Source organism: Meriones unguiculatus, chromosome 12 (assembly GCF_030254825.1).
Source record: "Meriones unguiculatus strain TT.TT164.6M chromosome 12, Bangor_MerUng_6.1, whole genome shotgun sequence".
Taxonomy (NCBI): Eukaryota; Metazoa; Chordata; class Mammalia; order Rodentia; family Muridae; genus Meriones; species Meriones unguiculatus.
Genome location: NC_083360.1, coordinates 67,387,447 through 67,402,890, shown reverse-complemented (window position 1 = coordinate 67,402,890; position 15,444 = coordinate 67,387,447). Strand labels below are relative to the sequence as shown.

Sequence of the window (15,444 nt, the reverse complement as noted above, 5' to 3'; positions counted from 1 at the left end):
ACCCACAGAGTAAGAGAAACAAAACACTGTTCTGCCACACTACTGGGAAAAAACTGAAACACACTTCTAATCAGAACACTCTGGAGGCAGAGGCAGGCCTCTGTAAATTTGAGGCTAGCCTGGTCTACTGAGTGAGTTCCAGGATAGCCAGGACTACTCAAATAAACCTTGTCTCAGGAGGAAAAAGAAAGAAAGCCAGTACAAAGGGCCAAAGGGCCACTCACTTTGTGAACCCATCTTTATGAAGGGTCCAAAGCAGACAACTTCCCCCTAGAGAGTAGGTTAGCGGTTGCACCAGCTAAGGAGGGAGGGCAAGTTACATGAGGTGTAGCTGTTGAGATAATACTAATAGACATTCTTAGGTTTGTTGCAGTGAGAGATATGCACGCCTGAACAAATGCAAAGACCCTAAATTGTGTATCTGACCTGTACACATTATGATGTGAACTTCGTTCCAATAAACTATTAAAAGGTAGGCAAAGGCCCTCATACATATAAATAAATCTAAAGGGGGGTTCCCAAAGCATGACCTTTGGCAAGCTAGTTCCTTCTCTGTGCCTCAGTTAACTCTTTTTTTTTCTTTTATTATTATTATTTTTTTATCAGTTACATTTTATTAACTCTGTATCCCAGCCATGTCCCGATCCCTCATTCCCTCCCAGTCCCTCCCTCCCTCCCTCATCTCCACCGTGCGCCTTTCCAAGTCCACTGATAGGGGGGACCTCCTCCCCATTCATCTGATCCTTTTTTATCAGGTATCTTCAGGACTGGCTGCAAAGCCCTCCTCTGTGGCCTAACAGGACTGCTCCTCCCTTCGGGGGTGGGGAGACCAAAGAGCCAGTCATTGAGTTCCTGTTAGAAATGGTCCTTGTTCCCTCACTTTGGGAAACCAATTGGTTACTGAGCTACCACAGGCTACATCTGAGTGGAGGTTCTAGGTTATATCCATACATGGTCCTTGGTTGAATGTCAGTCTCAGAAAAGACCCTGTGCCCAGATATATTTGGTCCTTGTGGAGCTCCTATCCTTTCCCCAACAGACTAACTCCCCTTCTTTCTTATGATTCCCTGTACTCAGTTAACTCTTAAATAAACTACCTCACAAGGTATGGTGTGAAATACACCTAAAACAGAGGATAGAATGTAATCTCCAACCCTATGAACAGCATGATGCTTTGCTACTCATTTTTTCAGGGCCCAGCGAAATTCAAACACTAGTTGAAAGCCATGCAGCTGAAAACAGGGTCGGGGGAAAGGCAACAATGACTCGCAATAGTGATGAGCATCTATTTTATAGTCACTGTAAGAAACGGGAGTTTCTCCTGGCCATATATCTGAAAGATGCTCAACCATACAAAAAGGACAGTTGCTCAACTATGTTCATAGCAACTTTATTTACAATAGCCAGAAGCTAGAAACAACCTAGATGTCCCTCAGCCAAAGAATGGATACAGAAACTGTTGTGCATTTACACAATGAAATACTACTCAGCAAATAAAAACAAGGAAATCATGAAATTTGCAGGCAAATGGTGGGAACTAGAAAAGATCATCCTGAGTGAGGTATCCCAGAAGCAGAAAGACATACATGGTATATACTCACTTATAAGTGGATATAATATAGGATAAACATACTAAAATCTACAGTCCTAAAGAAGCTAAACAACAAGGAAGACCCTAGGAAAGAGGCTTAATCCTCATTCAAAAAGGCAAACAGGATAGACAACAGAAGTAAAAGAAGACAGAGAACAGGACAGGAGCCTTCTACAGAGGGCCTCTGAAAGACTCTACCCAGCAGGATATCGAGGCAGATGCTGAGACTCATACCCAAACTTTGGGCAGAGTGCAGAAAAACTTATAGAAGAAGGAGGAGATAGAAAGGGCTGGAGGAGATAGGAACTCCACAAGGAGACCAACAAAGCCAAAAATTCTGAGCCCAGGGGGTCCTGCAGAGACTGATGAATCAACCAAATACCATGCCTGGAGAGGACCTAGAACCCCTGCTTAGAGATAGTCCATGAGCAGCTCAGTCTCCATGCAGGTTCCCTCCTGAGTTGAGCAGGGCAGTCTCTAACATGAACTTGGTTGCCTGCTCTTCGACTGCCTCCTCCTGGTGAGATGGCCTTTCTAGGCCACAGAGAAAGAAGGTCCAGACAGTCCTGATGAGACCTGATAGGTTAGGGTCAGATAGTAGGGGAAGAGGACCTCCATTATCAGTGAACAAGGGGAGGGGGTGGTGGAGGAAGAGGAAGAGAAAGTGGGACTGGGAGGAGATGAGGGAGGGAGTTACAGCCAAGAGACAAAGTGAATACATTTTTTTAATTTTTTTATTTTTATGTTTATTAATTACAGTTTATTCACTTTGTATCCCAGCTGTAGCATCCTCCTCCATCCCCTCCCAATCCCACCCTTCCTCCCTCTTCTTCTCCCATGCTCCTCCCCAAGTAGGTACTCCTCCCCTTCCATCTGACCTTAGTCTGTCAGGTCTCATGATGATTGGCTTCTTTGTCTTCCTCTGTGGCCTGGTAAGGCAGCTCCCCACTCAGGTGGAGGTGATCAAAGAGCCAGCCACTGAGTTCATGTCAGAGAAGGTCCCTGTTCCTATTATTGGGGTACCCTCTTGGACACTGAGCTGCCATGAGCTACTTTCTGTGCAGGGGTTCTAAGTTATCTCCTTGTTTGGAATATCAGTCTCAGAAAAGACCCCTGTGCCCAGATTTTTTGGTTCTGTTGCTCAAATGAATACATTTTAATACATAATAATAATAGAAAAAAATATTTTTTAAAAAGACATGGGAGTTCCTCATACCACACATACACAGTAAGCCTTAATTTTAGCTCTAAGTGAGGTAATAACAACTGACTGAAAATTTCTTGACTCTTAAATTAAGAACAAAAGTTCCAAATATGCTACTTCCTACGATTCCAAATAAAGCCTATATGGTACTGTTTGATCAACAGGGCCCAGAATACTATATTTACACATAAACACACACACAAAAGCTGGCAGTAGATATTAGTTGAGTCAAGCTATCCTAATCTTCCTGTTGACTAGAGCAGTTTTATAGAAATTATATTTGTCATCTGAACTTCAGCTGTAAATCTCATCCACTTCATTCCATCAAGCCACTTTCATTCCCCTTCCCCCTAAAAGTTCCTCAGAACTATCTTACCTGCAGGTACTCTGTGTGATACCACAGCTCCACACCCATCCACTGTGGGGCTCTGTTCAGTGGTACCTTCACTGCCCTCTGGGGCAATGTTTGTTGCTGTTAAAAGAGGCACAGGAGACAGACTGCCTCTTTATCTGAGAGTAGTAAAGGTTCTTTACAGTTACTCTCATAACATGCTTCAGGGAAAAACTAAGTACCTTTACTAGTCAATAATTACTTGTGCTTTGTCGTACTCAAATTTTTCTCATTATTGGCCTTAATATTCTGTACATCAACACTTTCTTTTATTCTCCATTCTCTTGGGAGGATTTTCAAACACTTTAGAGTTTATAGATTTATAGTTTATAGAGTTGATGATTGTTTTTTAACCTGGGATTACAACAGGTGCTTTCAAATACCACAGTTAATAGCCAAATATAAAAAAGGATCGTGTTTTCCATACACTATAAAAAATGCTAATTTTTAAAGCATGAATATATCATGTTTACAGCACTGCATTTTTTATACCTTGGGGATGGAAAGATGTCAGGGCTTGTTTTATTTCACGGTTCTCAGTCTTCAGAAGTGACAAGACCATTACAGCTCTGCATGGTAAGGTATTTACCTACACACTGTACTTCCGAAGAACAGCTCTAGTTGTAATCAAACACTGAGTCAGAATCACCAAGAAAAATCACTGAAAACAACAAACCCATGCTTTTCATGGGAGCTTTCTGTAAAACACCAACAGGAAATGGCCTAGTCTTACAAGGTGCACATCTTCTACAAACAAAACAAAACTCCAAACCAGGTATTTGGGATGAAAAGATGAATAAGTTAAGATGTTCTTTCAGTATGAGGGAAAGAAGACAACTGGCTTTTTGGGGGGCGGGAGGTTGAGACAGGGTTTCTCTGTATAGCCCTAGCTGTCCTAGAACTCACTCTGTAAACCAGGCTGGCCTTAAACTCAGAGATCCCCCTGCCTCTGCCTCCGGAGTACTGGGATTAAAGGTGAGTGCTGCCAACACCACATGACTTGACTAAAATATTTTTAACTAAAACCTTTTGCTATGCTCATCTGAGAAATATAAAGCAGATACACTTAGGATGGAAAATACAAGACGCTCAATGACTGCTGAGGGAAGAGCCACTATCCTCTCTCGGTGAGCTCCACACAGAGCTGAAGGCACAAACATGGAACCCTCTACATTAGCATGCACTATTTTTTGCACTAGGTAAATAAAACAAATGCTGGGACTTGAAGACTTGAGAACATTCAGCTGTGTCTGGAAGAACAGGCGGTGCATCCAGAGGACACGAACGAGCAGTGTGTGTGATACCAAAGAGACTTGGTGAGTGTGACTCAAGCCGAGTCGACAGGTGTGTTTGGAATACAGGGCGCACACAAGTACCTGGGGAAGAGAATTGCACAGTAAAATGTGGCTTCAATTTTTTAGAAAACAGTGATAGATGTCTACTCACCACCTCAACAAACAGCACAGCACCATGAAGAGGATATTTACAGCATCAACAGCAGCCCTTCCTCCTCCCTCCTCACCAACAGCTGCTAAAGAGAAAGTGCAGCTACCGACACTGATGATAAGATACACACACACCTGAGCAAACAGGAAGCTGAGTCCTTAGGTATTAGAGTTAGGGCGAGCCTCAGTAAATAACACTTGTGATTTAAAGGTACACAATTCAAAGTACATCCTGCCTGGGCTGTAGCACTGGCCCCCAGCCCTGGGCCCACCCAGGATCCTATCACTGTGCTATATGGCAAGTTAGGAGGGAAGAGATAAAAAAAAAAAAAAGTTACTAGATTCTTCCCAGCCTACTTAGAACTCTAGAATTTCCTGATCTTACTGTTAAGTCAAATATGTAGTTCAAGAATTAGAATTATAGTGTAACAATCTGGATTTAGGAAGCTGTAATACACATTTAATTTATTTCCAATACATTCTCATTTAAGGAATAATGATGACTAGACCGTAACCCTAACAATGCATGACTAAAGGGATCTCTCTTTTTCCAGATGAAGCAACAAGCACATTCCAGCTTGTCTTTGCAGTGACCCCTCCACAGAGGCTTTAGATGCTTTTCTGGCTTTATCTTACTTAACCCTCACCCCAACCCCTAAGAGGGAAGCTGAGAATTAATACATTTTACCAAGCCACTGTGTAAAAAGAAGACAGGCCTGACAAAAATATACTAGTGTCTTAAGCTAGTGTCACAGGAAAGGGAGACTAACGGGCCAATGATGAGGTGCAGTGGGTAAAAGCACTTGTTGCCAAGCCTGCAGACCTGGGCTCAATGTCTGGGATCTATGCATAGGACAGAGGTACAGAGCTGAGTACTGAAAGCCGTCATCTGACCTCCACAAATGTTCAGTTGTGTTTGGACACACATACACACAGTTTTAAAATAAGAGAAAATGAGAAAAAGAGGGGAGAGGGAGAACACAGAATGGAGTAAACAGGGCTATCATTTCCAGTGTAGAACCAAAAGATTCAGAGCCAACTGCTACCTGAAGGGACCATGGCCATACAGTCTTCAAAGACAGAAAAAAAGCATGTGACAAGGCTGTTGTCTTCCACTTGAGGCAGGAAAATATGGTCAGACATAAAGACGGCAAGAGCCACTGGCCTGGAACCTAACATTACAAGCCAACCATATAAATTTTATACTAACCCCAGAACTTCAAGTCTATGAGGAACATTCCCTACCTGGGAGAGACCCCAGCTGGCAAAATGTTGGATATACATTAATGGTCTCTTGAGAATGAAAGACCCCATGTTAAAGAAGCCCTACAGAGGGAAGAGGGAGGGCTCAGTAGTTAAGAGAACTTGCGCTCTTGCAGGGGAGCAGACCCACATCAAGGGACTGGACCCACAGCAAGTGCCCCACAACCACCTGTAAATTACAGCTCTAAGGGATCTGAAGCCCTCTTCTGGCTTCTGTGGAAACCCACCTGCATACGTATAAAGTGTATAAAACAGACTAGAGAGAGAGAATAACAGAGAGAGAGAGAGTGCTAGAATAAACAGATTTCATTTATTTTTCTCAAGACTACCTAATACCATTAGCAGCTAATATATACTGGAACCTCAAAAAGGAAGAAAGATCCTACAGCATTTCTAGAAATTATTGACCATAGCTCCCTTCAGAGTCCAGACGTATAACATATCCCACACTATGCCTGACAAATCCAAAAAGTGCAATGAGCTTACACCTAAAGAGAAATTTCATCAAGAGATGACAGGAAAGACACCTGGACCCTGAAAAGAAATAAGGAAGAACTCATTACCATGTGGTGGTCATCTCCACAACATTCCCTCTGTAGCAGTTCCAAAACGTTCAGAGCCAACTGCTGCCTGGAGGGACCTTCCTCGCCCATGGCCAGACAGTCTTCCAAGGCGGTGGATGATAGTATCTGCAGCAGAGGCACCACAAGCAGCAGGGATGCCTTTGGGATTCTCTGATCCTCGGCAAGGGAGAGGAGCTTCAAAGCTAATTATCAAAATAAGAAGTCACATTTTTTTTTAATTATCACCAGTGATACAGAATACTCTTTTATGAGTGCAATAGAGTTTTTCTTACCCTTACCAGCTCAGACACAGCTAGGGTGAATAAAAGCTTCCTGCATGTTTTTAAAAAGCAATTGATATTCATGACACATGTTATGCATTTATATACGCGATTTATCTATAAATCAACTTTATTTGTTGGTCACTATAAACGTTTTAAAATACAATTAAACATTTGTCCTTTATAACTTCGCAGCTCCTATTAACAACCAAGAGCACAAAAGTCCCTGATCAGTGAATAACCAGGGCAGCACATGTGCTTCTTCAAAAACAAGCCAAAAAGATTATTAGAAGATGCTTAGGTGAACAGCAAGGTGAAGGAGGGCTGCCTGTCAGTTAGACTGCTAAGAAGTGAATCACTGTAGTCCCAAAGCCACCCACCCAGGAAACCCTTTGCAGTAAGTGGCTCCTTTTCATGCTGGCATGCATACCAATGCACAGGGAGTTGGCCAAGCACAAGATCTCCTAGAGACTAGTAACGGAATGAGTTAGGATATAAGTAGACTTTATGTTCTTACTACATTTTTCAAGGTTACTGAGTAAACTTTGATTTACTTAAAGATGTTATTCATAGGCTTCAGAGCAAAGTAATCAAGTAATTTAATTTCCCCACTACACCAAGAAAAAAAAAAAAAACCTCTGGGCATTGAGTCATATCAATGTGTTGACAGTATTTTGCTTTGAATGACTTGGAAGCCAACCTTAACATGAGCGGAAGTACAAACACATGTTACTGTAGGATATTTTCTCTAAATATTGGCCTTAACCCATAGTAGTCTATAAGGTATTAGAAAAATCTAATACTTTTTTAGTAAAACACAGGAAACACAAGGAACACATTGAGTTTTATGTTATAAATTTCCCAGATGTTCTTATAAGCTATTATTTATAATCAAGTCTAGTATTATTAAGTATATAGTATGTAATATTAATGCTTGCATTTTGAATTTGAAATGATTGACAGCCTCTTGATCATATATTACTTTGAAAACTAAATAGTTTCCCAATATACTAAGAGGTTTCAAATGGCAGACTGTCTCAACAATTTTCAGTGTGGTTTATTCCCTTAACCAAGATAACCTCAAAACAGGCACTGATTTACAAGGGAAAGCAATCTGCTAGCTAACAGATGCTCAAAGCATTTGCTTGGTCCTGTGTCATTTTTCTACTGTGCGTGAGCCAAAACATACGTTTGCAGCTTCAGAATTGGAAATGCAGGTTCTCTAGGGCTTTGAATTATTTTCTCAATAAAACAAATACAATCCATTTATATAAAAAGACAAATCTACAGAGACAAAAGACTTTAGGGCCAGTGAGGTGGGTCAACGGTTAAAGTTCTGGACCTATGAGCCCTGACAACCTGACTTGTCAGTTTAAGCCCTGGAAGTGTAAAGGGAAAGGAGAGAATGTACTCTGTCATCTGACCTCTCCATGCATGTAATGCCCTGTGTGTGTGTGTGTGTGTGTGTGTGTGCACGCACGCGTGTGTGTGTGTGCGCACACATACAAATATAACAGTAAATATATTTGTCATTGTTGTTTTAATTTTATATATATATATGTGTGTGTGTGTGTGTGTGTGTGTGTGTGTGTGTATGTTTTGCTTGCATTTATGTCTGTGCACCACATGCATGCAGTGCCAGAAAAGGTCAGAAGAGGACACAGGATCCTGTGGCATTACAGACAGCTGTTAGGCTGTCATATCGAGAGATGGGAACCAAACCGAGGTCTTCTCAAAAAGTAGCCAGTGCTCTTAACTCCAGCCTCAAGGCATTTCTTTTTTCAAAGACAGAGTAATGTTTTCCCAAGGGCTACAACTGGAAATGATAATTATAGCATTATACACAAGAAATTAAGAAGGCAGTGGTGATTAAAAAAAAATTCTGAGGCTAGATTATATCACTGGCTGTACAGAACAATAACTTTGAAAATACCTTATTGTACACCTTCAATGGTAAATCTTATATGTAAACTGTACCACAGTAAAACTCTGTGAAGGCAGCAGAGGGAACAGCCTGGTGCACACTGCTTCCAGGAGATGCCATGTGCAATGTTGGAGAAAAGTTGATCCAAACGGGACCAGGGACGAGCAGACAATGAACTTGAGGCAAAAGTAGTCCTAGAAACTAGGTCTCCTTCACGTGCTGAGACCATTGTCAAGCAATTCACTCCCAACATACTGACAAATTAATGCCCCAGAGGAGAAGGCACTAAAAAATTTGATCTAAGGCATTTTAATTTTCAGGTCCTTATTAACACACACTTGGTACTGGACCAAGCAAAGTTAGACAACATAAAGAAAAAGAGCAAAATTTAAAGATATATCTTTAAATTGAGTGATGTCTCCCACTGTGCCATCAGTGGGAGGGAGAAACTTGACTCTTGTACTCTTTTATAACTAGCACATTTTACTTACCTCTCAATGTGCCTTTACTTTCCTTTAAATCAGTATTAGACAATTAAAAGAATATCACCATTCATCTAACTTCTCTAAGTTAAAAAAAAACATTACAATTTATTCAGTGTAGCACCAATTATAAACGTCATTTTTATTGCAGTGTGTGTGTTTGTGTGTGTGTGTGTGTGTGTGTGTGTGTGTGTGTGTGTCTAGAGGTCAGAGGACAACTCATGGGATCAGTTCTCTGCTCTCAGCATGTGAGTTCTGGGGATTAAACTCAGCCTCTCAGGAATGACTGCAAGTGCCTTTACCCGCTGAGCCATCTGGCACAAAATAGAATCTTAAAACAAATACAATCTGAGAAACACACACTTAACTTCTTCCAAGGGTCTTATATTACTCTCATTTTGGTATATAATTATGAAAAAGAAAGTGCCTGTGTATATATTTTTAAATGGCATTGTACTACCATTTCTATCAAAACCTAAAGTGCATGAAAAATTCTGGGCAAATTATGAGATATAGAAATGCATAGGTATAAGCTAAGAACATCTACTTGGTAGCAACTAGGAACAACACAAACTAGAAACTCAAAATATGTGAAGGAGCATGATACACTGCTCTAGGGACAGCTGCCAGCACATATATTTACAGAGTTCTCTGTATTTATTTACCTAGGTTTAATACTGGCTTCTGCTGGCTTGCTGGAGCCTGTAGAAGTATTAGAGCAAATCCAATAATGACCAATTTGACAGGAAAATCCTAGAAAAATAAGAGAACAAAAACGTTTATTGAAGAGGATGTAGAAACCATGGCGTCACAACATGTATCCAAGGAAAATATATGTCAATGAACACTGTGGAGAGTACCTAATCCAGTCTGTCCTACTGAAGACATCACTGGCAAATACCAAGCAGAGTAAGTTAAGTGTGAAATCAGTAGCTAAAAAGCAACAGAATGAAACCAAAATAATTACAAGAGAAAAAAAACTTTGTTTTTTGTTCACTCTTCCCTGCTTCATTTGTTTGTTAGTTTGGTTGGTTTGGTTTGGTTTGGTTTGGTTTGGTTTGGTTTGGCTTGGTTTGGCTTGGTTTGGTTTGTTTTGATTTGGTGGTTTGGCTTGGTTTGGGATTTGTTAAAGAAAAAACCTTTCTACCACAAGCCTCAAGAGGAGCAAATCCTTGTGAGCCAATACAATAGCCTGAAATGCTGGATTTAGAAATATTTCATGAGAAAAAAAATAGCTAAACTTTTCTACTGACCTAACATTAACACAATTCATCTAAATAACTTACAAAATAAATTACATGAAATATAGTTTAATAAACTGTATTATAAAAAAGAAGTATTAGTGTGAAGGAAGTAGGGACTGTAATTTATTAAGCATGCTTAACTATAACAGAGAAATAAACACACAATAGGAAATCATTAAGTTCAGCAAGGACATAAGAAAAGCAAAGAAGACATTTACAGTAAGTTCTAACTAAGATAACAGAAGATCACAACAAAAAGATAACCAGTCCATTGAGAAATTTTACAGACAGGCACACAGGGTCAAATCATGAGGATAAAGACAAAGAAAACGGAGGGGCGGGGTAGACAAACATGTGACAGCCAAATGGTAAAGAAACAGATGAGGGAAACAGTTGCAGAGGATCCCGCAGAAGCAATCACTCTGGACGACCCTATCAATTTCTGTCATAAATCAATAATCCCCTCCATCTCATCTTTACCACCACAAAAAACTGAACTATGAAATCTTCTAAATCCCCACATTATGGGCTTTAAAAACAAAACATCAAAAGAAAAAACTAATTAAACTCTGTAAAATTAAACTTGCCGGGGAGGGGCAAGATGGCGGCGCCGGGAGGACTCTCATTCTGAGCAGCAACACAGCAGGATCAGCACAGTGAACAGCAATCAGAACTCTCGGCCATAAAACACAGTCATTGTGTTTCCCAGGTGAGAGGATACCCCACGGTGGGGGATTCAATCAGCTTTTAACTCACCCGGCTAAACCGCGGAAGAGATCCCGGTTCCGCCAGACGCTTGGCTGCCGGCCGCCAGCCCCAGCCCCAGCCCAGAGCCACAAGCCAGTGTCTCTGGTCACGGTCCCAGACTGAACCTTGGGCACCACACTATCAGAGACTGGAATTTTCAGTCGAGAGATAACCCCAGGGTACAGGAAACGATTGGGACCGGCCTTAGGTCACCCAGACATCCCCTGGAAAAGACTCGGGCGGGTTCCACGGGCACCCCAGGAGCCAGCCCGGAGCCAGAGCCGGGGACCCAGGTTCCGGCACAGAGCCCTGCCTGCTTGTGCGCCTGATTCGCCGCCAGAGATAGAAACAGCGGGTCTGATCTCAGAGCACTCAGCTCACCCCCAACCTGAAAAGGTCCCCGGAAAATTACCCACCTTAGGGAGCCACTCAGACTCCCAAAAGCCACAAAGGCAGACACAGGCAGTTTCTGCGCACCAGACAGCTGGCAGAGACTGAGCCGCCATCACACAGCTGTGCTCCAGGCACAGGCAAATTTCTGTGGCCAGCCAGCTGGCGGACACTGAGCAGTGTGCGCCAGGGCAAAAAAAGACACTAGGAGTCCGTGTCTCCAGAGAATCCACGGGGAAGGAAGGAAACTGTACTGATCTAAATCACCCAATCCTTCCCTAGAAAAAGTCTAGCAGTCTAGTGGGGCCGAGGCGCCAGCACTCAGCTGTGCTCCAGACACAAGCACAAACAGTTGAGGCACGCCTGATGTCCAACTGGGTCACAGCAGCTGATCATTAAATTTGCAACAAGAAACCCAGAAACAGGGCAGCTGCCCTCAGGACTTCCCTGGGTGAGAGGAGAACCCTCTCGACTAACAAAGACCACAGTTACCACTCAGGTCTATATCCCTGAGGTGAGTAACTCCTGAAAAAACACCAGCCATCCAGGGACTATACCCAAAAAGCTGAGAAGACATCCTTCAGGAAAATCCAGCTTTCTGCAAAGGGGATTCTCTCCCCCACAGGATCCCCAGGAACCACCAGAAAATAACCCCAAACTCCTAAGATAACACAATGGGTAGAGGCCAGCGTAAAAGCTCAAGCAACAAAAGACAGAGCAATATGGCATCTCCAGAACCCAGTTACCCAGGGGCAAGTAGCCCTGGACACCCCACCATAACTGAAATCCAAGAAGATGACCTAACAAGTATGCTCATGAAGATGATAACAGAGGAAACAAATAAGATTCGTAAAGACATAGAGGAAGATAAACTCAAACAGAATATTGCCATCCGTAAAGAAATAGAGGAAGCTGCAGCCAAACAGTTTATGGCCTTTAGAAAGGAAATGCTTAAAACACTGAATGAAATGAAAGAAACAGAGTTGAAGGAACTAAAAGAAAAACAGGAAAGTACAATCAGACAGGTGAAGGAAGTAAACAAAACAACTCAAGACCTGAAGATAGAATTGGAAAAATTAAAGAAAACACAAATGGAAGAAATAATGGAAAGGAAGAATCTAGGGAAGAAAACAGGAACTACAGAGGTAAGCATAACCAACAGACTACAAGAGATGGAAGAAAGAATCTCAGGTGTAGAAGATACAATGGAAGAAATCGATGTATCTGTCAAAGAAAATGTTAAATCTGAAAAATTCCTGACACAGACCGTCCAAGAAATGCAAGACAATATGAAAAGACAAAACCTAAGAATAATAGGTATAGAGGAAAAAGAAGACTCCCTTCTCCAAGGCCCAGAAAATATTTTCAACAAAATCATTGAAGAAAATTTCCCCAAGCTAAAGGAGAGGCCAATTAGAATACATGAGGCCTACAGAACACCCAGCAAATTTGACCAGAAAAGAAAATCCTCCCGCCACATAATAATCAAAACAGTAAGTATACAGACCAAAGAAAAAATACTAAAAGCTGCAAGGGAAAAAGGCCAAGTAACATATAATGGCAAACCCATTAGAATCACACCTGACTTTTCAACAGAGACTATGAAAGCCAGAAGGGCCTGGACAGATATCATGCAGACCCTAAGAGAACACAGATGTCAGCCCAGGCTACTATACCCAGCAAAACTCTCAGTCCTCATAGATGGAGAAAACAAGATATTCAATGACAAAAACAAATTTCAACAATACCTACAAACAAATCCAGCATTACAGAAGACACTGGAAGGGAAAATACAACCCAAGAAAGCTAGCTACATTCAAGAAAACACAGGAAATAAATAACCTCACTTCAGTAAAACAAAAAGCAACCAAACACACAACCTGATGACCACAGCCAACATCAAAATCAAGAGATCTAACAGCCACTGGTCATTAATCTCTCTCAACATCAATGGACTCAACTCTCCAATAAAAAGACACAGATTAACAGAATGGATACGTAAACAAAACCCAGCAATCTGTTGCATACAAGAAACACACCTAAGACACAAAGATAGACATTACCTGAGGGTAAAGGGTTGGAAGACGACTTTCCAAGCAAACGGACCCAAGAAGCAAGCAGGAGTAGCCATTCTAATATCTGATAAAATAGACTTTCAACCAAAATTAATCAAAAGAGATGGGGAAGGACACTTCATACTCATCAAGGGAAAATTCCACCAGGAAGACATCACAATCCTGAACATATATGCCCCAAATACAAGGGCACCCACATTTGTGAAAGAAACATTGATAAAATTTAAAGCACATATAGATCCACACACATTAATAGTGGGAGACTTCAACACCCCACTCTCAACAAAGGACAGGTCAACCAAACAGAAATTAAACAAAGAAACAATGTCTCTGACAGAGGTCATGAATCAAATGGACCTAACAGACATTTACAGAACTTTACACCCAAACAAAAAAGAATTTACCTTCTTCTCAGCACCTCATGGAACCTTCTCCAAAATAGACCACATAGTGGGTCACAAAGCAAGCCTCAACAAATACAAGAAGATTGAAATAATCCCATGTATCTTGTCTGATCACCATGGAATAAAGCTGGACCTCAACAATAACAGAAATAACAAAAAGCCTACACACACATGGAAACTGAACAACTTGTTACTAAATGACAGCTGGGTCAGGGAAGAAATAAAGAAAGAAATTAAAGTCTTTCTAGAAATCAATGAAAATGAAGACACAACATACCCGAACTTATGGGACACAATGAAAGCAGTGCTAAGAGGAAAGTTCATAGCACTAAGTGCCTTCAAAAAGAAATTCGAGACAGCTCATTCAAGCACCCTAATGGCTCACTTAAAAACCCTAGAAAAAGAAGAAGCAGACACACCAAGAAGGAGTAGACGGCTGGAAATAATCAAACTCAGGGCTGAAATCAATCAATTGGAAACAAATAAAACAATTCAAAGAATCAATGAAACCAAGAGCTGGTTCTTTGAGAAAATCAACAAGATCGACAAACCCTTAGCCAGGCTAACTAAAAGGCAGAGAGACACCACCCAAATCAACAAAATCAGAAATGAAAAGGGGGATATAACTACAGACACTGAGGAAATCCAAACAATCATTAGGACTTACTTCAAAAGTCTATATGCCACAAAATTTGAAAATCTAAATGAAATGGACAATTTTCTTGATCGATTTGACTTACCAAAGCTGAACCAGGACCAGGTAAATCAACTAAATAGACCTATATCCCCCAAAGAAATAGAGGCGGTCATCAAAAGTCTCCCATCCAAAAAAAGCCCAGGACCAGATGGCTTCAGCGCAGAATTCTATCAGACCTTCAAAGAAGAGCTAACACCAATTCTCTTCAAACTATTCCACAAAATAGAAACAGAAGGAATATTACCAAATTCATTCTATGAAGCCACAGTCACCTTGGTACCTAAACCTCACAAAGACTCAACAAAGAAAGAGAATTTCCGGCCAATCTCCCTTATGAACATTGATGCAAAAATACTTAATAAAATACTTGCAAACCGAATCCAAGAACACATCAAAGATATTATCCACTATGACCAAGTAGGCTTCATCCCAGGTATGCAGGGGTGGTTCAATATACGGAAATCCATCAATGTGATCCACCATATTAACAAACTGAAAGAAAAAAACCACATGATAATCTCCCTAGATGCTGAAAAAGCCTTTGACAAAATCCAACATCCATTCATGTTCAAAGTATTGGAGAGATCAGGGATACAAGGCACATATCTAAACATAGTAAAGGCAATATACAGCAAGCCTATAGCCAACATCAAACTGAATGGAGAGAAACTTAAAGCAATCCCACTGAAATCAGGGACAAGACAAGGCTGCCCACTCTCTCCATATCTCTTCAACATAGTGTT

At 41.2% G+C, this 15,444-nt stretch overlaps 1 protein-coding gene across 3 annotated transcripts in view; it reads right to left on the bottom strand.

Annotated features, from left to right (window-relative positions):
• Focad (focadhesin) overlaps positions 1–15,444 on the bottom strand; it is a 315,631-nt gene that overhangs the window by 205,415 nt on the left and 94,772 nt on the right. For all 3 annotated transcript variants that reach the window (XM_060365822.1, XM_060365823.1, XM_060365824.1), the window contains 2 exons: positions 9,810–9,897; positions 6,458–6,660 (listed from right to left, as the gene is read on the bottom strand). In XM_060365822.1, the coding sequence (XP_060221805.1) occupies positions 6,458–6,660; positions 9,810–9,897 (291 nt within the window). The remainder of the gene's footprint in view (positions 1–6,457; positions 6,661–9,809; positions 9,898–15,444) is intronic.